The sequence below is a fragment of the Gymnogyps californianus genome, chromosome 10 (assembly GCF_018139145.2).
Source record: "Gymnogyps californianus isolate 813 chromosome 10, ASM1813914v2, whole genome shotgun sequence".
Lineage (NCBI taxonomy): Eukaryota > Metazoa > Chordata > Aves > Accipitriformes > Cathartidae > Gymnogyps > Gymnogyps californianus.
The window spans coordinates 29,149,913-29,176,091 of NC_059480.1; the positions used below are offsets into that span (position 1 = coordinate 29,149,913).

The following is a 26,179-nucleotide window of genomic DNA, read 5'->3' on the forward strand; positions in this document are numbered from 1 at the left end:
GCACTAAACCGGGGGCAGATGTTGAGGGTCCCGTTCTTTTACCTGCATCTTGGAAGTATTGCCACAAGAGGGTAACAGCAGCTTGGTCTGGATCTATGGTATCCTGGTGCTTTGCATTTATCCTCTGGATTTAGCAATAATACCACGTACACTTAGCATTCTTAATATATATCCTGTATATTTAACATACTATGCACTGTTGAAGAAAAAACCCCAATACCAGCATATAGGTTTTTTTCCACAAATAAATTATATCCCTTCAGTCAAGCGCGCAGATAAAATTAAAAATGTGTACAAAAGAAAGCGGTGCGATTTTTAACCGGATATAGAAAAACGTAATTAAGAAAGAGAACTTTTATTAGGGCAATTTCACTTTATTTTTTTCCATACAGCAAGGTCAACTATAGCAGTAATAATAAAATAAGCATAAAAACAAATTGCAGCCCAGGACAGAGTACATAATTTGGAGCAACTACAAGCAAAAAGTAAGTCTGTGATTACATAATAGTAAAACCAAGCACATCTGTCCTTTCAGCAGATGAAAGTTGCGGGGTTGCAAATAAGTGCAACTTCATTAATTATTCAGTGTGAGTACTGGAGAGATCAGATACGGTAATGGCCTCATCACTTTTTCTTTCCAGCTTTGGCATATATAATGACGAGGTTTCTTGAACGCTTTCCGTTAAAATGGTAAAATTTCCCAGGTTTGTTTTTTCACCTGCTAAAAGAACAGGACCACTACAGCAATAAAAAATAATCACATAACAACTACAGCTACGGTGTGCTGTTTGGTTTGCCTGTTCATGATTTAACTCTTTTGTGAAAGTCAGTATTTGTTTTGAAGAATCGTTTTTGTGAACAATAAACCACTGAAATTGTCAGAAACTGGTTTGAATAGCATATATCTTTAATATATTTTTTGATACTTTAAACATGCAGTAGTTTTTGAATAATGTACGGAATATTTGATCCATGATTTCACCTTGATGGTTTGAAGTACCTGCTTTTTTTTGCTTTTTTTTTTTGCTTTTTTTTTTATTAATGATTTTCAGGCAGATTTGAACCAGTGGAGCTTTTGTCAGTCATGAGATCTTGGAAGGATGGCATATCTTTCCAGCTGAAAAAATCCTGGCAAACTACAAGCTGTCCACATAAAGCAAAGCAACTTTTTTGAAGGGGTATGGAGTGCTAACTCTGTGCCACTTTTGCAAGCAATTTTGTTCAGCCTGTCATTTTATTAGCCTTAACAAAACTCCTTGTAATTATAGACATTTTTATTCAAAATAAGATCTTACTATTATACAGGTTTCTCTCTTTTTTGACTATATACAGAAGTGCAAAAAGTCAACCTTCTCTCTATACGTTCCCACATGCTAAACTGCAGCATAATCAACCCTCAAGAGTTTGCACACACACACTAAAATTCTTGTTACGTAAACTTTGAGTATTTGGATTATCAACAAAAAGTCCCTTGATCTATTGATTATGCAGCTTATTTATAACAAGGCCTGATATTCAGGGATTTCAAAAAATATTTAAACAATATTTTAACATTTGAAATGGATACAGTAGAAAATAAATTTTATTCTAATATCTAGGAACTAGATTTTCTCATAATAACTAATTACAAACAAAATAAATCATCAAAATATTACTCAATTGTCTGCCAGGATTGTTGCGATAGCAACAACTTAACTTCTTACTTAGCAATGATTATATAATTATAAGATATCCATATAAAAGATCTTTGTTCTTTTAATGAAAACTAGACAAGAACTAACAATGACTGACATTCTTACATTGTAATATTAAATCAGTAAAATATAAATCATTTAGTTAACAATAATACGAATACTCATATGACACTACATGTAAATTCAAAACTGAGTATGTTATGAAGAAAACTACTTTTTTTTTTGTATTTTGAAAAAGTCATCAGTAAACTCTAATAAAACAAAATTCTATAAACTGAAATGGTATTCAACTGGTAATAGAAAATGAAAACAATCTAATAAATGTAAGAAATAAAAACTACACTTTTAACAAGAAAAAAATAAGTAATATTCTATAATGTTAAGTAACTACAATAACATGTGAAGTCACCTATACTTTCTTAACACGATTGAAATTACATTGGTATGGGTTTTAACCCGTAATGTAATAATCTAAGGCTTTAATAGATGTACAGTACAATCAGTAAAATCAACACATCATTCTTATACTATAAAGCATCTCTCTCAAGCATAAAAACTCGCAGTAAACTTGGAAGTATGGAGAGTTCTACAACCGAACCCGCGCTTCTTCCACTCCACGCTACGCTACCAGTGACCTGGCCCCCACTTCAGCACTTTGCTGAACAGAGCAAAAATATCCTTTACTAGCTGCAACATCCAAACCACAAAAAGGAATTCCTTTGGATGAATCCATTCTTAAAACTTGAATGCACATCTATTTGTTTTGTTTTTATTTTGTAAAGGCTTTCTAAGGCTATAAGCAGTTAATCTGAACAAAAAAATCACATATAAAACTCACCCAAGTATTTAACCCACCCAATTTCTACGCTAATTAACATCTCCATTTTTTCATATTTTGGTTTGTCATGCATCTGATGTCAGTGCTTCTTTCGTCTTTGTTTAGAGTCACCACGTAAAGCGTGACTTTGATGAAGTAAGAGTGAAACCCATCTCTGCAAAACATTTATAGTCCTTTCGACTTTCGACAGAGGCTATAAATAGAAGCAAAAGAAGTTCCTCAAACGTGTTACTGTGTCTCAGAAATGGCTTTTCCCTTTCGTATATCATGTTATACAGTAAAATATGCATAAATATTACACTACAATGCCTTAAAATAGGTTATATATATGTCCAGTATGGGTTAATTTGTACGGCTAGAGTATCTTTCTTGTGCTGTCTACTGTTACTGTAAAGAATAGTTGGCCATTTCTGAGACAGCTTTGGTTTGAAACAGAATGGTGCCCTTTGACTGATTAGTACTAATAAAGTAAGTGAAAACGTGGTTCTGAAAATAACACTGCAGAAATAATACTCTAATCGGATGTACAGTCTATGGCACTTCATGAGAATCCTTAACAACATGGTACTTAAAGCCATTGATGTGCTTTAAAATATACACAGTCGTGGTTTTGCTTGGCACATTCATCTCTGTCAGATACCTCTCTTACCACTTCTTACAATCTATTACATTAAAAATATTACTCTTAAACAAAAATTACTGTGCATGCACGCTCTCATCTATAATGGCAATTTTAAATACAAGGTGCACCTTTGTTATTTGTAAACCTTGAAAGAAATAAACTTACTTTAAAAAATTATATCTTGGTCTACAGACGTACCAATACATAATAGATTTATGGTTACATCATCGTCTGTCTTTTCAAGGTGACATACATGATTATGTAGGAAATAGACTACATATGCATATTCAAATCCATATGCATACTTCTGTGCTAGAAAAGATAGACAATGTTGCAGTTTTTAGACAATAAGATCACCTCAGCACAAATATCAATTAAATGTACAAAGTATATAGGCAACAGTGTGCAGTGGGTTTCCAAGTTCTTGTTTCATCTCGTTAACATGCAAGGTGTGGATGTCTTACTGCTGAGGGAGTTTCCGAGTGTTGCTTGACGGTATATACATTATGGCTAATGAGCTTGTCCTCTTCTCAACCCAAACACACTGTCCTTTTCTCTTTAGTTATGATCTAGAAAGGAAAGAAGATAAAGCATTTTCAACACAGTCGTAATGTTTTGTTAGCACCACATCAGCCCAAACTTTACGTTTCCAACAGGGAAATGTGCCACCGAGTATCGGGGAAGCTTGCACGAAAACCCCTGTGGGATTTCCCTTCGGTAACGTTCTTGCAGCAGAGGTTCGCTTTACACCCGAATTCTGCAGTGATAAAAGCGCACAATACGCTGGCCTCCCGCCGTTCCCGAGCCCCGAGCCGTGGGATCAGAATGCGGGGGACAGTTTCCCAGACCCCGAAGCCCAGGCCCCGGGCGGCAGCTCCCCACGAAGCGCTGTGCGGGCGCTGCCCAGCAGCCCCGTGCCCCTCTCTCTTCCCAGGCTCTGCTGCCGCTGCCCCTGCAAAACCTGCGAGCCCAACCAGTACTTGCGAGGCACCTAAAGGTCCTTAGAAATCTGGGACCTATGTTCCCAAGGCAATTTTTCTTACTTAACCGCCCATCTAGTGCGGCTATTTCTCTGGTCTCTGTTGCCTATCACGCGAGAGACACCTCTAGAGAGCGATTGCTCCCCCAGCTCGGGACGGTCTCTAGCTGACGGCAGAGGGAAGCCTGGTAGCCAGTTTAGACTGCAGATAAGAGGCATCCCACCTGAGTCACTCAAGCAGTTCAACAACATTTATGCTCAGCTGAAAGGAATAACGATTACCATAAACCCACTGCGGCAAATCAGTTAATCCTCACCCTAAGTAATAATTCCATTATGGCCGAGCCATTCAATAAAAAACCACGGCAGAAATGGAGCGCAAGGGAGAGAAAGGCAATACAAATCACAAGCTATCCTAGGGGAGGTGATGTGCTGCGCGTGGTCTTAATGACAACAGGCAATTTAGTGACAGACTGGAAACTACAATTTACTCATAGGAAGACAGAGGGGGGAAAAAATCTCTCAAGCTTAGGCACACAAACCTAGATTTCAAGCTATGCAGGACAAAGGTGACAGTATAAAAAGCTGACACACGCTATCCGCAATCGCCGTTCACACCGCCACAACGCAGGTATGAACTGTGCCTGCGCTGTGGGACCTCTCCTTGCCGTGCCACCCGTGCCAGGAAAATGCTGGACATAACGCATCGCAGTCTGACAACCTGCGTTCAAGAGAAATCAGGCTTCAGCTAGGCAGACGACTAAACCTGTATGTTCAGAGATGCCGGCTCTCCAAATCTGGACATTTAAAATTCGCTCTTTCTAAAGACAGCTTAATGTAACCACCTTCCTCCTAGACCTGGCCCTCGGCTCCCATCAGTGCTGGAGCCATCATCCTTTATAAACAAAATGTAAAACTCTAATTTTAGACTCTCTGATTTTGCTATACGGATATGTACAAACTAATACTGACATCTAGTCCAACACACTAGCTAACGTGGTCACTGCTAACTACGGGATCTCCGCTCAGAGAAGAATGGCACGTCAGAGGAGTTCAGAGCCTCTTCCCCCGTATCTTATTAGTTTTCTTAGAAAGAAAATACAAACATTCTGCCCCTGAAAAAGACAAATTATGCACACATAAAGGTAAGAAAAATGCAAGCAACAACACATTGGGAACTTACTGTTTGATGACAAAATGTCTACATCTGTGTAACATACTTGTGGCTAGTCAGATGTTCGGCAGATATTATGGGTATCTACAGGTAAAAAATTTAAACAATGAGTAACATGTGCAATGAGCCAACACAGAGACACAGCATTTTGCTATAGAACATAAGTTTGGAAAAGTGAGAATCAGCTGTGAGTTGGTGGATTTTATATTGTAACTATAAGTTTAAGTCAACTGAAGTGCTACAATAGCAACTTAAAACTGGAAAACATTGTGTTAAGTACTACTTGACAAATATAAATAAGTATTATTGGTTGTTTAGGGAATAAGAGAAGTTAAAATCTACAAAAGTCATGCAGTGCAGTAATTGAAAATAGCCCTTTTTGTTGGCCTACACAAAATTCTGTGCTTTCAGTGTATCATTTAAAATGGTAAATTCTACAGTGGCCTTGTTTCAGTCCGATTTTGTGAAGTGTTCACTGCTTTCACTGTCTTGGTTTTTGAATGCCAAACCTAAGATGCCCCGAGCTTGATTTTCACGGCTGGTGAAAATCCACTGTTGAGAAGAGCTGCCTGCTCTTCCCATGGCCGCTGCGGGCATCACGGTGGATCCGCTGAAAAGCTAAGACTCCCCAAAGCAGTGAAACAATTCTCAAAATGTTCGTCTGCGTAAACAGAATTCAGTACGTGGCTCTCTTGAAGTGCCCCATCAACTCAGTTTCCCATTTAAAAACCCATAGTATTAAAATCAGAGTAGATGACCAGCAGTACAAATAATGAACTTATATTCTACGTCCCATCCTTGGGATGTGCAGCCCTCTGTGTGCAGTGCACAGGCCAAAGTCCATGGGAGCGAGCCCAGACAGACCTTGCGGGCCAGGCCCTTGAGAAGGGCCAGCACGAAGGCACGCCGGTGTTGGAGGAGCCGTGAGTAACCCTGCGTTACAGACGGGACCAGGAGGCCGGCTGGAGGGAGCAAACAGATGCGTCCACATATAGGGAAACACGCTGGGGCACACGACACAAAATTGATTTGTACGATCACAAGTGGCTGTTGCACTTGAAAAGACTTTTTCCTGACGGATACTAAGGCTGACCTGTTAATCCGCACAAGAAAGGGAACGGGGAGGTTTCTTCTTAACTAAATCGTTCACAGGTCTTGGTGTCGGTTTTTCCACCCCTTGTGCCCTCTCCTCCCCTGGCCACTCCACACAACTCTATAAACATTGCCAACTTGTACAGAAATGTGCTTCAAGCATAACGAAGCTTCTCATACCATTTTTTTCTACTGCTGCAGGACAGGCTGTTGCACCCAACTGTGTAGAAGCATCAGGGATAGTGCTGTCGGAACATACCAAGGACCTTCAACACCAGTCAATGAAGATGAAGGGCCAGATCTTAAGACTTTTGGCATGCATGCACATTGCATCGTGTGGCATTAAATAATTTCAGCATTGCTCACATAGTATATACATATATTTGTTATATATGTATATATTGAGGTTTGGCTGCAGTACTGTACTACGTGTGTTATGAGGCTCCAGGGAGGATATGCATGAAATGATCAGATTCTACAACAGAAAGTTTCCCTGTAATCTATCTGGGAAAGTGCATGGTTATTTAGACAGGGATGATTTTAAAAAATAATGATGTTTTTCTGTGGCTTGGCTTGTTCTCACAACTCTCTGGACTTACGGAGGATATAGAGACACACTTAAATTAACTGCATGGTACAATATATTACAATACTAAGATACTTTGGGCATACAGGTGGTTGCTTGCTTAGGTGACACGTATGCAGAGGTAGTCCTACCTATAAACTAGTTTCTCAAAATACAAAGTAATTCTTACGCTAGTTTAAATCCGTGAGTGACACGGTCATTCAGCAAATGTTTCTCAAGAGCAGACAGTGCTACCCGCTAAGCAGATAAACCTGAGTAGTTTTTGGAATTGTAAAATATCCAGGTCCCTTTTGAGACTCGGGATGTGCACACCTATATATCACTGCAATAGTATAATTTTTGGAGTAATATTTTTGAGAGATCAGTAAGCAGACAGGTTAACAAAGAATGTACAGCTGGGCGTAGTACAAAATGGTAGTGCTCAGCAGCAAAGGTGGAAAGGCTCGAAGCCAAAGACTCTGGACTCAATCCTGCGAGAGCCTGCAGCGCTTGGCACCCTCAGTGGCAGCGCGGCGCCCGGCAGCGAGGCCGGGGGCTCCTGGCTCTGCAGGAGCCGGCGCCATCCACCCCAAGCACAGAGGGGCACGTGCAGCAGGGCACGGGCACGGGCACGGCTGCTTAACGTCCAGCTGCAGCTGCAAACCCGACAACTTTATGATGGGATTTTGAAATTGTTTAAGGAGTTAGCTCTAATGACTTAGGGAGCCGAGTATGTCAAGTGAGCCTGCCTTAAAAACTGACGTTTATCTCCAGAATTAATTACATATACAGAACCACACCTGCAAAATGCTGAAGAAAACGTTTAGTTCCCTCTTCTAAAAGGCACATGTGCGATTCCCACTGAGTCAAGAGTACTACCTGCATGTTAGAACAGAACTGATGGTTTCATGAGACAGGCAATTCTAACTTCCTAGTAAATCTCAAAAAATAATTTGTTTTTGTAAGAGGAACAAGAGGGTCTTTAAAAAGTTTTTATTGTTGGACTTTCAGCCAGATGTACTACAGAAATCTGCATTTTTGACAACCCAGCTAGATAAAAACAACAGGCCACGTTCTGTTCTCAGGTGCAGCTCCAGCTGGTACGTGTGGGGACTGCAGCTCCTCTGGCCCCTGGTACTCATCTTTAGAGCATCGTTTCTGGCTTTTCTGGGAGGACTTTTAATCACTTATTTAGTAAAGCATTATTCTTTTATTCCTGAAATACATCCAAACATGGCAACAATCGGGGTAGCTATTTAGAAATAAAAACAGACTCTAATGGACATTTTCTTAACTGAAGTCTGTCTACTGCAACAAGTAATTGGCCATTTCCAAGCAGAATCACAAGCTGAAACAAAGGTTTAAAAGAAGTTTCTGTGTGGCCCATGCTCAAACGTTTTTGTTTGGCTCTTGGAAGAGGAGAGGCAGAACATGTTCAGACTGCTAAATTCAGACTGTTAAAACTGTGATCCTGCAACCCCTCTGCACAAAGGTTTTACTGGCCTTCCTTGGAGTTCTGCACTAAAAGGAACTGTCGGCTTCACAGAAATAGAAATAAATAATGGCTTCCATGTATTATCCCTTTCTCTTTACATCTCTCGGAGCAGAAATAAGCAGCGTGGCCCATAAATGTTAAGACTGAGTCAGAAACTCTATTATCAATTATTTTTAGCATCAGAAATGGAACTGCAGCACCTTTTGAGCATGGATAAAGGCATATTAAGCTGTGCTGCAGGTCTTAGAGAGAATGTGTAGGCCAACAAGAGGTAAAATCAAAACCCCCATGCTCATTAAAAGCACCAATTTCAAGTTGTCTGTAAGGAACAAAGCTGTAAATTAGCAAACCTGGTTGGCTGTGGCTGTTGCAGCGAAGGGAACACTTGTGGCAGATGTTGTTGCTGCAGACACAGTGGCTGGCGTAGCACCGTGCACCATGGGAACTTTCGGAAGGAAAATCATATAAGCAAACATACAGAAGAGTGTAGCAGTATGGGAACCAGAGCGACATGTGGTAGGATAATTGAGCATGGTATTTATCACAGCAAAAAGCCCGAGACGTCATTGCCAGCGCGTGACATGCAACCACAGTGCAAAGCAGGACAACATTCCAGGGAGAAAGAGGGGAGGGAAATGAAAGAGAAAAAAAGGGGAAAATGCTTGTTACCATCAAATCAAGAAAATCGACACAAACAAGCTTAACCATTTCAATACAAAAATCAACAGAAGAATTTTTAAATGCCCTTATATTTACAAATTTTTGTCTTTTAAAAATTCAACCCAAATATTTACTGCAAACAAAAATTAATCTTGTTGAAGGACAGTATACGTCTATGTGGCTACAGTAAGATACAGTCTTTATTTAACACAAGATAGTTTCTAAACACTGGAACTCATAGTCCAATCAAAATCCACCAAGGAACAATGTGCAATTCAAAAAACTGCTATACAAAATTAACAACGTCTATGTGTCCATGTCAATTAAATAAAACAATTGCATTTAATTGACAGGTGTTAGTGCAGGAGGCTAAGGGAGATGGATTGGCACGAGAGCTGTAAGTTAAAATCTAGCAGTGGATTTTGAGGGTCCGTGAGCTGCACCACAGGTTTAAGATAATCAAGAAACAAAGCTGGCACCTACCAACACTTGTAGCGGGTGTCATGCACAATATTGAGCCTGCCCATCATGCATTGCAACAGGAAGGTGGATTTGGAAAGGGAAAAGAATTAAAACAACCCATCACACGTGTAATTAGAAATTTCATTTGAACAAAGAAGAAAAATTGTTATTATGGGAACAGTGGCATGTAACTGTCAGCACAATCAAACCATACAATAGCACAGTGATCCATTAGAACTAGTCTTCAGTGAAGGGGAAAGAGCTGATTGTGTGCTGGTATATCGTGTTTGCCTTTGCGGCACCGTGGAATATTAGCAATATTAGCATGGCTAGGAAAAGTTTCTTTAGCTTTATTTTAAAACTCTTTCAGCCTTAAATCTTTTTGCCTTTTGACACAAGCTTTGTAATGGTCTTTACCCTGGTTTCCTCAGATCAAAAGAAATGCTTTAAGCCTGCACCTGCCTACAGGTACCTGAGGTCCACCCCTGCTAGGACACCGGGACACAGGGACTAGCCGGAGCGAGGGACCAGCGCTGCTGTGCCCTCTCCCTGCAGCTGCTCGGGAAGCGCAGCATGCGGCTTGTCTGTCCGGGGCAGACAGACGGCGAGAGGAGGTGAGCGAGGCTCTCCCCTCCTGCTAGAGCAGCCTTTTCAGCTGGGGCCCTTCTCGGATGGGCTGGAGCGACGATTCCTCGCAAAGCTCTTTTCCTTGCAGAGCGATGACTTGATCTATACTGTTTCATTAGCCGCAATCTGACTGCTCCAATATTTAGGTAATATAGAGGCAAAAACCAGGTGAATTTGGCATGCAGTACTTTTGTCATATCCGTACGACCCCTGTGAGCTGCCGGTGAAGTGGAAGTGATCCTGACTGTCCTCTGGTCTGTTTGCTTAATATGCAGGTCAGAGGAGCGAGTGAATAGCTGAAGTCTCCTATGCAGCTCACGGCAGCACCTAAGAATACTTGTTCAGCATTTTTTTCTACATTATGGGACGTATTTTAAGCTGGTGGTGTCTGGGCTCACAACCTGCAACCCTCCTTAGGCTACCCAAAAATAATTAAAGTGACAGCACCTGGTGAATTCTGCGCTGCAACTTCAGAGCCAACAGCAGCATGGTGGTTTTAGGAACATGACGGTATCATTTTTTAAATATCACTAAGTTGGCAATTCTGTTTACTTTACATAGCAAAATGCCTTCCACCAGACTGAACTCAGAATCTTCTATTTTTGCTTCCAATATGGTAAAGATATACTGATATTTCAGAATATCCATTTTTAATAAGCGATTTACTTTATTATTTAACAAATAACATCTATTAACACCACTAATTATGCTTGACAGAGCAGAAACTGAAATAAACTCTGAAATCTGGGAACAGAGATTGCAATGGAAATGGGAAACGTATTCTAGAAGACTGCCAGTGGGAGCCACGGCAATGCTGCTTCCTTGACATTACGTGACCGTAACGGGGGGACAGGAAATTGTTTTAGCTGGTGCCAAGCATTGTAGTGGCTTGCACAATCTCAAGAGCATTTAACTAAGCAGGGAAGAAGTCAGGCAGTATAATTACTGCTGGGGACAAGGTTATTCTCTGTCATCACTTATCTGTAAGGCTACAAAGAAAAGGGCATAATCATGTTTCCTAATTACTCTTCTATTTCTGTGTCATGGAAGAGACTGAAAATATTCACAAAGAAAGGTTAAAAGAAGGGTAGCTTTTCTGACTTCCCCACAGACAAATCATGGCTGAAGTCAATGGGACCACTTGCAAGATTAAAAAATGGAGCACAATTTGGCTATAAAGTACAAACAGTAAGTAAAACTGCTTTCTCGGTCCCTCTTATGACATCTCTATGGTGTTACTGAGGTTAAGAGAAGAACCTTTGAGTTCTGTCTCTGTGCATAAGTGCCCTATTTATAAGGTTGTACATACTTCACTAGATCTGGAATATTACGTCATTCCATGCATAATTGTGTCTACACGCTAAAGGCAGGTTAGATACTCATAACGACTCTGAAATATCACTGTAAAGCTTTTCAGCTCAAAATTTTAGTCTGAATTATCATTAACATTATAACCAGTGCACACAGTTTTGAAAGGGAATTGAAGCAAATGAACATAAGGCAGAAATGAAAATACTAGCCAGGGTGCAATAACTTGCAAATATGAAGACATAATGCTGTATGACCCTCTTACCAGTAATAAAAATCATTTTTGCTATGACCTTAATATTCATCTTGACTTCAGACTTTGACTGACTAATGAGAATGCATTAATAATAAATGTGCAGTTTCAAATGTTCCCTAGCTTTTCAGCACAAGGCAGAATTTTAATTCAAGGATGTGCTCAGTTAACTGATCATAACTTCATAACCAGATTATGTCTGCAGTGGAATAAAGCTATTTTTATAAATATTCTAGGTTTACTGGTGTTTTAAGCATTTTTTTCTCTTCTCTCCCTCGTATTATTCCCCTCGGTCTATTTATTCTGTCCAATCTACTAAATCCTAATTAAAAGTACCACGACAGACAGCATAAGCACTCGTGTCAAGGTGAACAGTTGTGCCCGATCTTTCCCTCCCTAACATTTTGGAGGAGAGCAGTGTTTTTACACAGACCCAGAAGCCCCACGGAGGAAGGTGCTTACACAGACACTGCCTTAGGAAAGCATCTGTGCACCGACTGAGTCCCAAGTAAGTTCTCTGGTGCTGAAGCTGCGGTAACTAAATAAATATGCAATGCGTTAACTTAACAGCAGAGGTGGCTGAAGCCTTTCCATGGCTGGCTATGTGGTTCAGCCGCCCCGCTGCACTTCTGCCCCTTGCAGGAGCATCAGGACAGCAGCTCCTGGGAGTATTCTGTAAACGTGACCCCTTTCTTCTGGAGGATTATGCTTCTCCAAGACCATCTGGTCACCCGGTTGACATGCACAGGCCAGGAACAGCTGTACACGCACAACTGAGGAGACAGTGAGCTGAGGCACAGGATGGTAACAAGCACCAGGGCAGGAATTTCATCTAGTTGCACATAGGAGCTCTCTATCTGCACGTACAAACATACCCCCAGCCAGCTCACAGTTACTGCAGGACAAAGAGCATGTGCAGAAGAAGTGAATACTGAGTAACCGGTGCTCTGCAAGTTCACAGCCCCACAGCGAAACGTTTGCCCACACGTCTGCCAAGGCGTCAAGAGTTGGCAGCCAGGACCAAAGTACCAAAACAAGCTGTGAACATCTATTAAGTCGTGCAGAGCCTCCTCATTCAGCAGACTAACTCCACTTATTTCAACTAGCCAACACCACAAGTGTTCCCAGTTCTTTCTTGCAACGCCTTTTAGACTCCCCCCTCAGTCTGGGGACAGCTTCCAGCAGCCAAGGTTTCTGGGAGACCTCAAGAGGGGAGCCGTGCAAAGAGGAAGCTTTATTTGAGAGTGCTGAGATGGGTATCTAAGAGGATTTAATCATTTAAAGTGTGCTGGAGCGCCAGCGTCCATCCCCTGGCGTAGACGATCCCCTTATTTGCTTTCACATGCCCTTGCACAGAGGCAGCCAGAATTACGCCTCACAATTTAGAAGAGGTATCTGGGTTTGTCTGGAAAACTCTCAAGGGTGAAACATCAAGAGTGAAGTGCCCTGCAGAGAGGAGGGTCCTGCCAAGATCCTCCACAGGGGTACACACCGACACCGTGTAGGTTCTGCGAGTGTCCTGCCCTCCAGACCTGCTGCATTTTCATACATTGCAGCTGAAGCAACTAAGAACACATACGAGTAATTACACTTTGGGTGTCTGAACCTGAAAAATGTCACTTTAATTCAGACCCCACTGAATTAACCTGCCTCTGCTCCATGGCAGTGGAGCTGAGGGCACCCACGCTCTGTGCTCTCCCATCGGTTCTTAGGGACTGATGGAGAAACTCTATTTCCAGATAACTATGCACAAACAGGACTGATGCTAGTTAATTTTAAGTGGGGAAAACTAAAAAGGGCAAGGTGGCAAATAAAATTTTCAAACTTTCGGAAAAGTACTGGATTACTGGAAAGCTCAAACTGCTGCTATCTGAAAAATATAAAAAGAGAATTTATAGTACCTCATGCTAAAAAATCCTTTACTTTTCTTGTTTAACATATACTAAACTTCAGTGGTCAAGGAAGGTCAAATGAAGCATCAAGAACCACTGCACAAACTCCTGTAGGTTTCAGTATAGATTTGCTAGAGGAAGAGCTGAGGTAAGTTGTGTGTAAGTGCCGACGTGAAAGATCCCGGTCAATGATGTAGCGCAAATGAGATCTGATGCACACGAGCCATAATCCCAGCCTCTAAGTTCAAAGGGCGTGATTCAAAGCAGCTCGAGTACTTCCAGAAATCACCCAGCCCCTCGCCAATTTAATGGAAGCTGGAAAATTGCATGGTTTACTAACTACATCAGTTATGCTTCGCCAAAACAAATCTGTGAAATTGTTTAATATCTACAGGAAGGACTGTGATTGCATAAGCATTTTTATATGAATTTTAGTATGTGGGCTAGAGATCTGATCTAAAGCTTACTCAATCAGTCTTTCTGTTGACTCCAACAAGCTTTGCAACAAGCTTTTACTAATATATTTCAGTGGTGACAACGCATTTTTGGAACCTAAATTAAGTTATTAAAATGTACTACATCAGCAACTGATTTTTGTGCCATTTAAATGATACATGTTGGTTGCATGCCAGATGAAGAAAGAATGGTAAAAGGCATTATACCGAATTCCTGGGAACATACTTGCCAAAAATGTTTAGGGTAAAATGCTTAAATTTTTTTTGGTAAAGATTGAATAGCTGTATATTCTTTTCTGCCCTCCCCTCAACTAGTCTGCATTACGAAGGGCTGTCCTCACAGACTCCTTCCAATTTTTTGAGTACAGATCTATCAGACATCCTCTGCATACCTCCTAGAATGATAGTGCTGTTTTAACGTGGGTTCATATGTAAAAAACTAACTCAGCTGTGTTAATATAGGCATAAATTCACATGACATACTAGATATATAATTTTTCATGAAGTGCTGTTTGCAGAACCAAAACATATATTCCAACTTTAAGTCCCATCACTTGTCCTCTGAAGGGATTCCTGCTTATGTAAATAGTACAGGCATCGATTCTTCAGCAGTTACAGTAGGACAAGTGTAGATTTGATCACTCTTGAATAAGAACAAGTGCACCTCACTTCTGCTTAGTCCAAAATCAGCCCTGAGGCTTTAGTGGTAGAGGCCTGAACCTTGATTTCTCGTGTAGGTTCATGATTAGCCTATCTGCGAGACTGCCTGCCTGTGCCTTTTATGATCACTGCACCATAATTAAAATCAAAACCTTCAAGTGTGTGACTCAGAACAACTGTTGCTAAGCACATGAAGGTAAAGAGGTCTTACAGCAAAGAGAAACAAATGCAACAGCTTAAGAGATGTGTAACGAAGGGAAGTTAATCAAGGGAAAGAGGAACGAGAGAGAAGATTTCAAATTCTGATTTGGGATGACAGAGCGTGACGCAGATTTTTATATTAGACTGGAAAACACCCACCCAGCTTCCGAGAGAAGCAGAGAGAAGCCAGCCTTCCTGCATTCAGCACCTCCTCTGCCCGTGGCTCGCCAGGCACCGCAGGGCTGCCGGCTGGAGAGAGGCTGCCTGCACCTGGCAGCAGCCACCCCGGCACCAGCGGCCGCCGCGCCAGCACCTCTACGTATTTGCCGCCAGGAACAAACGGTTATTTCCCAGTGTATTTTTTCCAGAATTCCCCCTTCTCCCTCCCCAGAAAAAGGCAAACGAGAAGCACTTACCTGGTGGGAGAAAGGCTGTATGCTGCTGTAACTGCATGTTGGCAAGAGCTTGCTGGTATTGGAAAATACCAGTGTTAAAGACTGCGGTGGCACCATTGGTTTTTTCAAGCGCAGGCCTCTTTGGTAATGGGGGAAGTACAGCTTGAGGAATTCCCTGAATAGTGGATGGGTATAAAAATAAAGTCCAGTAAAAAAAAGAAAAAAAAAAAGGGGGGTGGGGTGGGGGGGTCGGGTGTGGAGGAGGACGGGAGGGAGGGAGAAGAAAAGGAAAGAGAGAAAGGAAAAAAGAAAAATCAGTAGAAGGCAAAAAAACCAGGCAGCACCATGTTTATCCATGAGCAAGCAAGCAGCATAGCAGACTTAACTACCAAATAAAAGGCGAGGTAAAAGCTTTACAAGGGAGCACTACTTTAGCCTACCATTACAGCGGCACAGGTAACGTGTTGGAGCCGTATGTTATAGGAACCAGCGTAAATATTACGCTACTGTAAAGCTTCAGGGCTTTGATCAGGAGCGAGGCTATCGGGGTAGGGGGAAGCAGCACTGCTAGCTCCATGAGGATCAACACGTAGAAGCAATGTTAATAGTCACCGTTCGGAGCGGATGGCAGGGCCGCTGGCGCCAACCCACTCCCCAGGCCCCAGCGCCTGCCCGGGCATGCAGAGCGCGCGCCGCATGCCGGCACCCCCGGGCCGCCTCCGCGCCACGAAGCCATGCCAACGCACCCTGCGCCCGCGGCCGGCCCTGTGCCGCGGCCGCCCGCGCGGCACCCTCAGGGAGGGGACGGGATGGGACGGGGACGGGGAACGGGAGGGGAGGGAAGGGAAGGGAAGGGGCTGGGAGGGGGCCGGCGGGGCGCAGGGGCGGTGGGATCCTGCTCTGGAGCCCTGCTCTGGGGCCTGGCCCAGCCCAGCCTGGCCGCCCCCGCGCCCCTTGCCGGGGATGGGGGGGACGGGGACAGGGGACCGGGATATTCCATTTCTACACATTAACCCCAAACTCGACTCTACGATACAGCTACATGCCAAGCTAAAAGGTGAAAGGTCATAGTACCAGGTCAAAGGTTGCCTCGAGGGGTCGCTTCAGTGATTTGACAGCCGACTGAGTCTTAATTAGCAGGCAGCGAGCACATGATGGCAATGGCCAGTGGGGTCAAGCGCATTAACATAAACAGCAAGCAGAGGTGCATCATGGGGGCAGCAGTGCATTTGGGTAGGTGAGAAAAAACAAATAAAAACAAATCACCGGATGCCGTGTACAACGGTAACAAGACTAGGCATGCACAGGGGGCCGGCGGGCGGCCCCCGCGCGGGCAGGGCGGGCAGGGCGAGGCGAGGCGCGGGGCGCTCGCGGCTACGCAGGAGCGGAAACGGGGCTCCCCGCAACCGGCCACCGGCTCACCGCCCGCGCCGGCCGGCGGCGGAGCGCCTCTGGGAGCCCGCGGCTACCGCCTCGCACCACCGGCGCTGCCGCTCCCGCTCCTCCTGGCCGCCGCGCCCCAGCGCGCCCGCTGTGCTCCTCTTCCCACATCCCCACGGGGCTCAGCACAGACAGGACAATATGCCACCACAGCCCTCCTCGGGGTGCTGTCCTCTCCTCGCTAGGAAACCAGTTCCTGAGTAGTTCCAGATCTGGCTGCTACAGCTACGAGGGTTGCTCTAGTGCCCCGGGAGAGCTGCCGACAGCCCTCGGGTGGGGGACGGGGGAGGTGGGCTACAAATAGCATTAACACAGTAAGATCAACTTCAAACTAAGTCTCTACAAACACGGACTTACGGTAACTGAAATACGGGTTTATCTATCTGTGCAACTAGATAGATACGCATCTGCCCACACGCAAACATACAATAAACTATATATACATATATGCACACACACGTACAGACACGCACACACGTATGCACACATATATGTACATATAGATACTCTGTACATCAGCAGGCAAAATTAGTGAAACACCTGAACAGTCTGAAACTACTTCAGAGCAGATCTGGCACCACATGCTGAGAAAGCTCATTGCACCGTGTAGTGACTGGGATCCCCAAGCACACGCACACGCACCCCCCTCCAGCAAGAACAGCTAACACATCAATTATTGTTTCTTGTCAACATACTTCTATTCCAGAGGTGTTTTCCAAACTCACCATGGCAGCTGCAGTCGCTGCTGCCTGGGCAGCTGCAGCTTGGTTAACCTGGTACTGGGCAGCCTTGATCTTGGCTTGCAGGTGTGCAGGAGGGTGAAAATATTTGCACTTTTCCCGTGAGCATCTCCCTTTGATGTAATCCATGCAGACAGTGACTGTGTTGTCGTTGGTGTCGATCATCGCGCTGTCGGCGGGGTGAGCAAACCGGCAGTCGTTCTCTCCCCTGTTGCAGTTGCCACGCTGGTACTCTCGACACACCTGCGACACCGGGAAAAGAAAGTCGCTTAATTTGGGTGACGGGTGCTGCAGGCACGGCTCGGAGCGGAGTCCGGATTTCTGAACGTCTGCGAGAGCGCTGCAAGGACGGGTGCCCGGCCCCAGGCAGAGCACAGCGGTGGTGGGATGGTGGGCTTGGCTCCCTGGCAGCAGGGACTTGGCCTCTCTAAAGCCACGTCTGATGTCAAAGAGCATCAAAACACACCAGGATCAAGAGCCAAGCATACAGCAGGTTTTATTTCGGCTCCCGCTTAGCCGCCCACAGGGCTTTTTCTGTTTTCTGAAAAAACGTGCTGTGGCTAGCTCTCAGAGATCACCCCAAGCACCACAGTGCTCGGACACGGTCGTGCTCCACTGTGATCTGGCTGTGCCTGAGTTAGCAACAGTCGATGCATCAATTAAGGCGACTGGCCAGAGGTGCCGGGAGGATGACTGCGCCGCCGCCCCCGAGCAGCCCCACCGGACGGGCGCTTCATGCCCGTGCCGGGGAGCGAGCTGCACCCATGGGGCGTGCAGTGCTGCACTGGCCACCACGATCCAGGCGCCTGCCTTGAGAAAGCAATCCAAAACCCGCAGCGGCAGCAGCTACCTCTCCCGGGCTGCCCGGGATCACCCTGCGGATCAGCAGAAGGTGGGCCGCATTGGGAAAGAGCAGAGGCTGCAGCCAGAGCGGTCACCGGCCCTGCTGTCACACCGCTGTCGCACGACAGCAGCCAAACGAAGCTGAAGGAATCAGGAATTGCACAAAGAAACCTGTGTGGCTGGAGGGCATCCCCCTGCAGCATCCCCGCTGCTGGTACGCAGGCTCCAGCCCGGCCCCCAGCCGGCACAGACCCCTCCCGGACCTCCAGCCACCACCAGCGGTGCAGACACTAACTTCATCGCCAGTGCGACAAACATCGGCTCCCTCTTCACACACCTTGCAAACCCTGTATTTAAAAAAATGACGTGTGTTCTTTTCATGGTCAGCTCTTCGCAAACCGCAAAACAAAAATGCGTTTGTCATTTTAGTTTTCCAAAGGCTATAGGAAATACAAAGGGACAAAAGCAACCAAGTTTGTATAAAAATAAAACCACTTTAGTAGATGGAATTTCCTTTTAAAGGTGGGTGCCCATGAGCTTGGATCATCAGTATTTCCTCAAGGACCTTGGCTCTGATCCCTGCAACAAACCAAATTTGGTTGTTATTTGGTTTCCATCCATGCTAGTGCGCGAGCTGCTTTTTAACCCCTGTGCTGCTTCAAGCACCAGCTGCCCATCATCTAAGACTTAGGAAATGACATCCCCGAAGGACAAGAGCAATGTCATTTGTGAACCTGCTCGCAGGAAACATCCATTTGTCCAGGGTCATTCTAGCATGACCCTATTTATAGTCGTTTTCCACGCGGTGACAAAGACTCTGGATGTATATTTGCAGCAGAGCCAGTTCAGGCACCTTCATTGCTCTCGTTCATCCCCGTGGCCCTACTGCTCGCAGCTCGGTGCTTGCAGAACTGTTTCTGCAGCACACATGAAACAGACTGGGCAAATTCCTCAGCTGGAAAATAACCACTTGCTTTCCAGGTAATTCTGCAGCCAGATCCCTTCCCTGGTCTAGTCCCCGTGCAGCGACATGGACCACTTTGCCAGCTAGCACGACACAGGGAGTGACTGGGAAAGGATGTGGCGCCTGTTTAAGCCATCAAAAAACACAAGTCATCTTCTGGTATCTGTTGCGTGCTAGCACCATCCCTGCTCACACGAGACTCCCGGTCTCTCTCCCCCCACACTCTCAAGCATACACAAAATGGAGCTGGCACGTCACTGCTTCTGCAAGAGAGGTATGTGCTGGGTCCGTCAGCCCCACCGCCTGCGTTACGGCTTGCTCTCTTTCATCGTCTACGAATACTTTCTGGGTCATGAACCAGTGTCTTCTACCCAAACACAGGCCTCCCAAATAGACAAAAATGGATAATTTCCTTTATTTGTTTGCAGTCTAGAAGTAAACTGAAGTCTTTTCCTCTGAAGATAAAGAAAAGGATGCAACTAATGTCAGTTGACTGTCTTTGCTCTTTGTCTTGTACTGGTGATCCACAAAACCGAGGTCTCAAAACCACTCCACATGTAAGCAAGAACTACTCTATTAATAACACAAAGACGATATGTACAAATTAATATATAAGTGTATAGATATATGGGGGGGGGGGGGGGGAGAGAGAGAGAATGCATCCACAGATAAGCTAATTTTATCATAGTTAAAAACCAAAGAAGATGACCAGAAAACTGAAATAGTTAGGCAGGTAGAGATAATCTTTGGCACGTCCAGAGCAAATTTTCACAGAGCTGTCATGCGGTAGCTGAGATAAGGCAATGAATGGCTCTCTCTCAGTGCTCCTTAACAGATCTTTGAACGATGGTTTACAGCAGTCAGACAGGAACCATAATACTGCTAGTGCTTTTAATCAGTGTGACCAGCAATGGCTTTTCAACCACTGTGATGGTTACCAAGAATGTTTCCAATTCTTGCTTATTTAAAAGCAAGCATTGAAAATGGTGTTATTTTTTGCCACAGGCATGCAGCAATATATCATTCATCTGCTTGAGTAAAGAGAGGCACAGAGGCATGATATGTTGTCTGGTCTTTCAGATCTGGAGAGCTTTTATTTAGTTATTTATTAATAGCCCTGTAATTAGTATCATATTTTTCAACTCAGTATCTTAAGAATCATAAACAAAAGAGGCACCTGTACATCTCTCGCCTGTCTGCAAAAATGCTGAGTTAGTGCTGCAATATTACTGATTCATTGTAATTCACTGAACTTGTTCTAACTTTGGGCTGAGTTTATTTTGATGGCCCTGCTGGGATTCAAGTTGCCCACCCTGGTGGGGAGACAACCGCTGCGTCACCTCAGCTAGGGCAGAGGTCCCACGCTGCTCACCCAAAAGCTGGGCAGAGGTCTGGCTGGAGGGACATGGACAGCAGAGCTGAGATCATTGCCCTTCCACGAGCAAGTCACACCTCCTGTCTCCTTCTCTGCATTGAAGAGAATTTATCAAAATGGGCATACTGTTATCCGCTACATTCTGAACGTTTAAACAAATGGCACCACTAGGTCAGATTTCCTGATTATCCAAGATCTGAAAATCTCCAAGAACTTCTGAGCTGCTGCTTTCTGGCAAAAAATGGTATGTATGAAACAAGCAGGAAACAGCAGCTTGGTTCTGGTCATTCTTGACTCTTGAATACTTCTAATAGAAAATGATGGCATTCAAATGGAAACACATGCGTTTTAAATAAAACAGGCAATTCCTTTCTCTCTCACTTCCCTGTCCTTCTTGCTTCTCTTCTAGTTCACTGGAAGAGCCACACTTTTGTTCAAGATATTTCTGGCAGGAGAGGAGTGTGAGGAAAGCTGCAGGAAAAGCCTCAACCCATGAAATTTCCACCCTGAGATCCAGATGCCTTCCGGGAGTGGCTGAATGCACTGGACACCCAAACATCTGCATGCTATCTGTACAGGCGACACGGTCCAAACACATATGAAATCAATCCTACTGCCAGTAACAGTCACCGACCTTATCTTACAAATATTCATATTAATTCAGGAGACCAGGCACACTGCCTGACAGATTTGTGTTGTCTGCCTGCTTTCCTTAAAATCCCAGGTATATGTATTGAGAGCTTTTAGTTGTGGAACAGTCTGATTCAGTATCCCAGAACATGTGTGCTAACTTAATTAATGCCAGAGTACATCATTCTTGAAAATAAGTATTTAAAATTCTAAGCAGAACAGATCATATTCCAAGATTAGATGCTAACATCATAGCGGTTATTTTTCTCAAGGACAGTTCATTCCAAGGGAGAGCGAGCTAAGCCTTATAAAGCTCTCTTATCATGTCAAAACCAATGACATGGTATCGAGAGCAATAAGCTCACTTGAAGAGCAGGTAGACACACGCTGGCTTCTCTGAGAGGTAACAACCAGACCATGCAAAATCTTTCAAATCAGTTCTTCATTTCTGTAATCTATAAAGTACATTAAAATGTTTTGCTGTTCATAAAACTGATGTGTTTATTTGGTATTTGTACACTAAATTTGGATACTCCAGATTAAATGACCAATACACTGGAAAGCACTAGCAAGTTATCTTCTCACCTACATATTTCACTATTTAAACTGCATTTGCTGAAGGGAAAAAAGGAGGAGGAAAAGGCACCCTCTCCCCCCAACAGCTACTAATTTTGTAAGAGAGCAGCGTGGTGTGGAATTGCAGAGTCGGTGGGTCAACTTGGATGTGCTCTTGATCCCAGTCAAAATAAAAAGCAAAACTTAAACAGCTTAAAGGGTAGAAGCAGCTGGATTTCTTTAAAGTGATCTACATGGTGCAATGGCTAGACCAGAGCCAAGGGAAGGGCCCTGTTAGGAAGGCAGCGCTGGGACAGCCCTCCTCCAAGGACAAGGACATCTCCCAAGAGCGGAGCCCACTGAGATAAAAGCAATTCCAGCCGAGAAGGCTGCTGGGTGCTGACGAGCCAGGACGTTAGTCAACTGGAGAATATGGCTGAGAAGCAAGCGCCCTGCTCGACTGCGTTCTGGCTGTGAGCTGAGCCCACGGGAAGGCTGGTGCTGCCTCCCCGGCGCTGCCGAAGGCTCTCCCCGGCACGGGGTGCTGCCCCGCGGGAGCTCGGCCAGCGCGCAGGGACCCGGACCGCTCCTGCACCGCCAGCGTTTCCTTCCTCAGTACTTATTTTCAGGGGTTTTCAACTTGGCCATCACCCTCCTTTCCATACAGGTTCAAAGCAAAACCACACGGCCTTTTTTTAAAATTTTACTGATTTCAGATGTTTTTGCTGGCTTTTCCTAATTGATAAAAATGGTTTTTACTGCAGACTGTGCCCCTGGGTGTTCTGTGAGAGTAACACTCTCACAACTCTCTCTTGTGCAGAGGAGTTTGGCTCAGCAGCAGTGTATCACTTCTCTAAATAGCTATACAAAGAGAATGCAAGCATCCGGAGGACCAAATCCTGCATGCTGAAGTCCCAAATTTCATTAGCTCCCCATGCACTTAGGTGACAGTCTGTCGGCCAGCACAAGCTCTGCCCCAGAGGCACCACATGAAGAGGTGTCCCCACGCAGCCCCTCTCAGGCTCCCACGGACGTACGTGCTTCCCTGGCCCTGGGCAGAGCTGGTGCTAGGGAACTTCGGGTACGTCCTGCTCCTGCTTACGAACAGAAAGCTTTTGAGCCCACACGTCCCCAACACCCCTGACCAGCGCCGTGGCCTCTACATGGGTGGAAGCACAAACACAGCAGCCGACCTTGGTGCTGCGACCCAAAGGGCTCCCCACCATCGGCATCCTCCTCTCAGTACTCATTTCCAAACCTAGCGTGATTTATTTATGGATTTATCTAATTGCATTTTGGTTTTAATCCACCTCTGGCAGGTATTCATCGTGAAATAGAGTCCTCAAAGGAAAAACATCCCCTGGTGATTCCAAACAGCCACCCGTGTGCCAGCTCAGCTCGGTGCGGCTGCCTCTCCTGTAACCCGACCATGCTTTGGGGAACGCTTTCCTCAGAGAAAACATCTCTAAAAAGGGAAATGATGTGATCCCGCAGAAGGGGAACCTGTGGTGACGTGAGCTCGGAGAATAGTGACAGCAGCAGCGGGAAACGCTCACTGCCAGATGACCCTCCACACTCCTCCCAGCTTGCAGCCTTCTGAGCGGCAGCTTGTCAGTCAGAGATGCAACTAAGAAAAAGGAATTAATTTTCCTTGTAAGGAGAATTAATCCCTGTTAATGCAGATGCGCAGGCAGAAAGAAAAGCATTACAATTACAACTGGCTGCATTTAAAAAGAGATCCTTCTCACTCCTCCCATCATGCTCCCTGCGTTCAGGGACCATATCCAAGAGCAGAACAACCCATCCACCCCCCGCACCCCCAAGCCTGCACACCCTCGCCACGCAGAGGAGATGTTGCAGTACCAGGATCTCCGAGACCTGCTACTGCACTAACGCTACGGGAATGCTAGTGCTGAGCCAGCGTGGGGGCTGAGGGCAGAGAGCAGGAGGGCTGGGGCTGCCAGGACAGGTCACGGCACAGCTCGGCTCTCTCCACCGCTGATCAAAGCTGCCGCTGGCTGCTGCGCAGCGCCGGAGCGGGAGAGCACCACCGGCCGTGCTACAGGGAGAGCCGACCTCTTGCAGGCGGTGTGTGCCCTCACACACAGCCGTGTCCAACAGACAAACAGGGTGACAGGAGATCACCCCGCCTGCTCAGCTTCTCCCATTGCCGCCTTTTAACCACCAGACCTGACCGGGGCTGCCGAGCGCCCACGCGCAGGCTGTGCTCGCAAGCTGTGCTCGCAGGCACGCCCCAAGCGCGCGGCAGCCGGCGGCACGTCGCTGGCTCACCGCCCACGCTGCCGCAGCGCCGATAAGGTGCCGAAAACACTGTCAGGCCTTTCAGATAAGAAAGATTCAGGGCAAGGGAGAGTACCAGCTAGAGAGCACTAACACTCGTCAGGGCTGTAGCAAGGATGATAAGCCGGGCGCAGGAGGCCAGTGGGGGAGTGCCGGCACCATCTGTCCACAGCGAAAGTAAGAGAGAAGCTGGAAGTCATCTCTTACCCAGGCAGCCGAAGCTCTGCCCTTACACCCGCCCCTGGTGCTCGGCACCCGTGCCCGTGCCCCCCCCACGTTAACACCTTCTGGGCACACAATAACGTAGTTTCAAGGCGCTCTTGCTGCTGCCACGGTCATTCCTAAAAGGGCTCAGTATTTCCATTACTTTCTGCAACAGAGGGTCAGAAGCAGAACTGCAGGCATTAACTTACTGTATGATCACTCAGTCACTCCCCGGCCTTACCCGTCACCGAGATACGACATCATCAGCTGAAGTGAAACCTGTGTTATTTTCTTTCACAAGAAAAATATTTTTTATCTAGGAGACATAATAAGTGATACAACTTGTGAGAGTAAGTTACACATATCAGCTCCTACCTCCAGCCTGTCTGTCCTCATTAGCTTTTGGGCAGCGGCGGCGGCAGCGGCAGGAACCGGGACACCGGGGTTCCCTGTCACCAGCATCGGGGCGGTGGGCAGGATCTCCGCTGGGACCAGGCCTGGGGAGACGGGCCCCAGGTAGGGGTTGAAGGCGGCTGATGCGTTGGTGGCTAAGCTCGGTGCAACGGAAAACATCGGCTGCAATCAGAGAACAGAAGAAGAAAGACACTTTAAATATTTATACTTGCCATGCCATCAGCATAATAACTTTTTGGCTATCATCTTGAGCACGGCGGTGAATTTCTGTTGCTAATGGGAAAGACGCATTTGTCGTGTTTGTGGAACACGAAGAACACCCGTGCAAACGTCGCACACGAGCAAGTCCAGGAGGGCAGGCATTCCCCACCAGCCTCTGCTGGTTCTCCTCCTCAAGCTTCCCCTGTGCGATTACAGCACGTGGCAGCTCTTGGAGCAAACTCTCATTTGTTCCGCACTTGAGCAATGCCATCATAAATGAGCGCTCCTCATGGCCACAGGAGAAAGTCTGAGGCTGTCGGAGGGACACGTCCAAAACGCGTACAAACATCCGCTCTCGGGGAAAAAGGCATCTGCGCGAGAGCCCCGACACACCATCAAACCACGCTCAACTTCAGACACAGATAAATACATTTCTGACCCTGATGACAGCCAGCATTGGTTCAGAAATTACAGAGGTTTAATACAGGAACAAGACCAGACGACCACAACCATTTATTTTTACAAAATTAAACAGGCTGTCCATGCAGATATTCAGAAAGAAATACACTGCATCAAGGATATGCCTTATTTAGACTAAAACATTAAGCCAGAGAAAGAGAGAGCGAGCATGCAAATACTGGGGTTTTTGTTTGTTTGCTTGTTTTAAAAAAACGAAGGAGTCAGATGCTCTTGTAGGCTATCACATGTTGTGAAGATAATTGGATGTAGAAGACCAAATAATGCTATAATACCAAATGCGGAGCTGTTACACTGCAGTAAAGATTAAGTAACTCCTCTGCCCCACTGAATGCAAAGGGACTGCACTACCAGTGTAATTGCCAAATAAAATTCAGTCTGGAGTGTTTATCTTTAGTATCTAAATAAAGTAGTTACTCAAGGCATTTAGATTTTTCTTCCAAACTAATTTTTAGAGGGAAAAACAACTACAGAGGTAACGTAACTCTTTTTCTCTGTTTTGTATCTACTTAAGCCAGACAGCATATAACATCACATGTTTTTGTACTCCTGAGGAAATGACTGAACCATTTGGAAGCAAGGAACAAGTCCATTTGAAACACTGCACAAAAACACATGCAGAGATTACTGAAGAAAAAAGACTGAAAGTTGTGTAAATGGGAA

General features: G+C 45.3%; 1 protein-coding gene across 3 annotated transcripts in view; it reads right to left on the reverse strand.

Moving 5' to 3' along the window:
* Window positions 1-339: 339 nt before the first annotated feature.
* MBNL1 (muscleblind like splicing regulator 1) overlaps window positions 340-26,179 on the reverse strand; it is a 104,592-nt gene continuing 78,752 nt past the window's right edge. Inside the window, exons 4-11 of one of the 3 annotated variants that reach the window (XM_050902738.1) lie at window positions 24,800-25,000; window positions 17,538-17,795; window positions 16,447-16,500; window positions 15,394-15,547; window positions 9,603-9,638; window positions 8,810-8,904; window positions 5,317-5,391; window positions 340-3,723 (exon numbers count right to left, since the gene is read on the reverse strand). In XM_050902738.1, coding sequence (XP_050758695.1) covers window positions 5,335-5,391; window positions 8,810-8,904; window positions 9,603-9,638; window positions 15,394-15,547; window positions 16,447-16,500; window positions 17,538-17,795; window positions 24,800-25,000 — 855 coding nt within the window. In that variant the 3' untranslated portion in view covers window positions 340-3,723; window positions 5,317-5,334. The remainder of the gene's footprint in view (window positions 3,724-5,316; window positions 5,392-8,809; window positions 8,905-9,602; window positions 9,639-15,393; window positions 15,548-16,446; window positions 16,501-17,537; window positions 17,796-24,799; window positions 25,001-26,179) is intronic. The other 2 variants (XM_050902739.1, XM_050902740.1) reach the window with 2 other exon arrangements.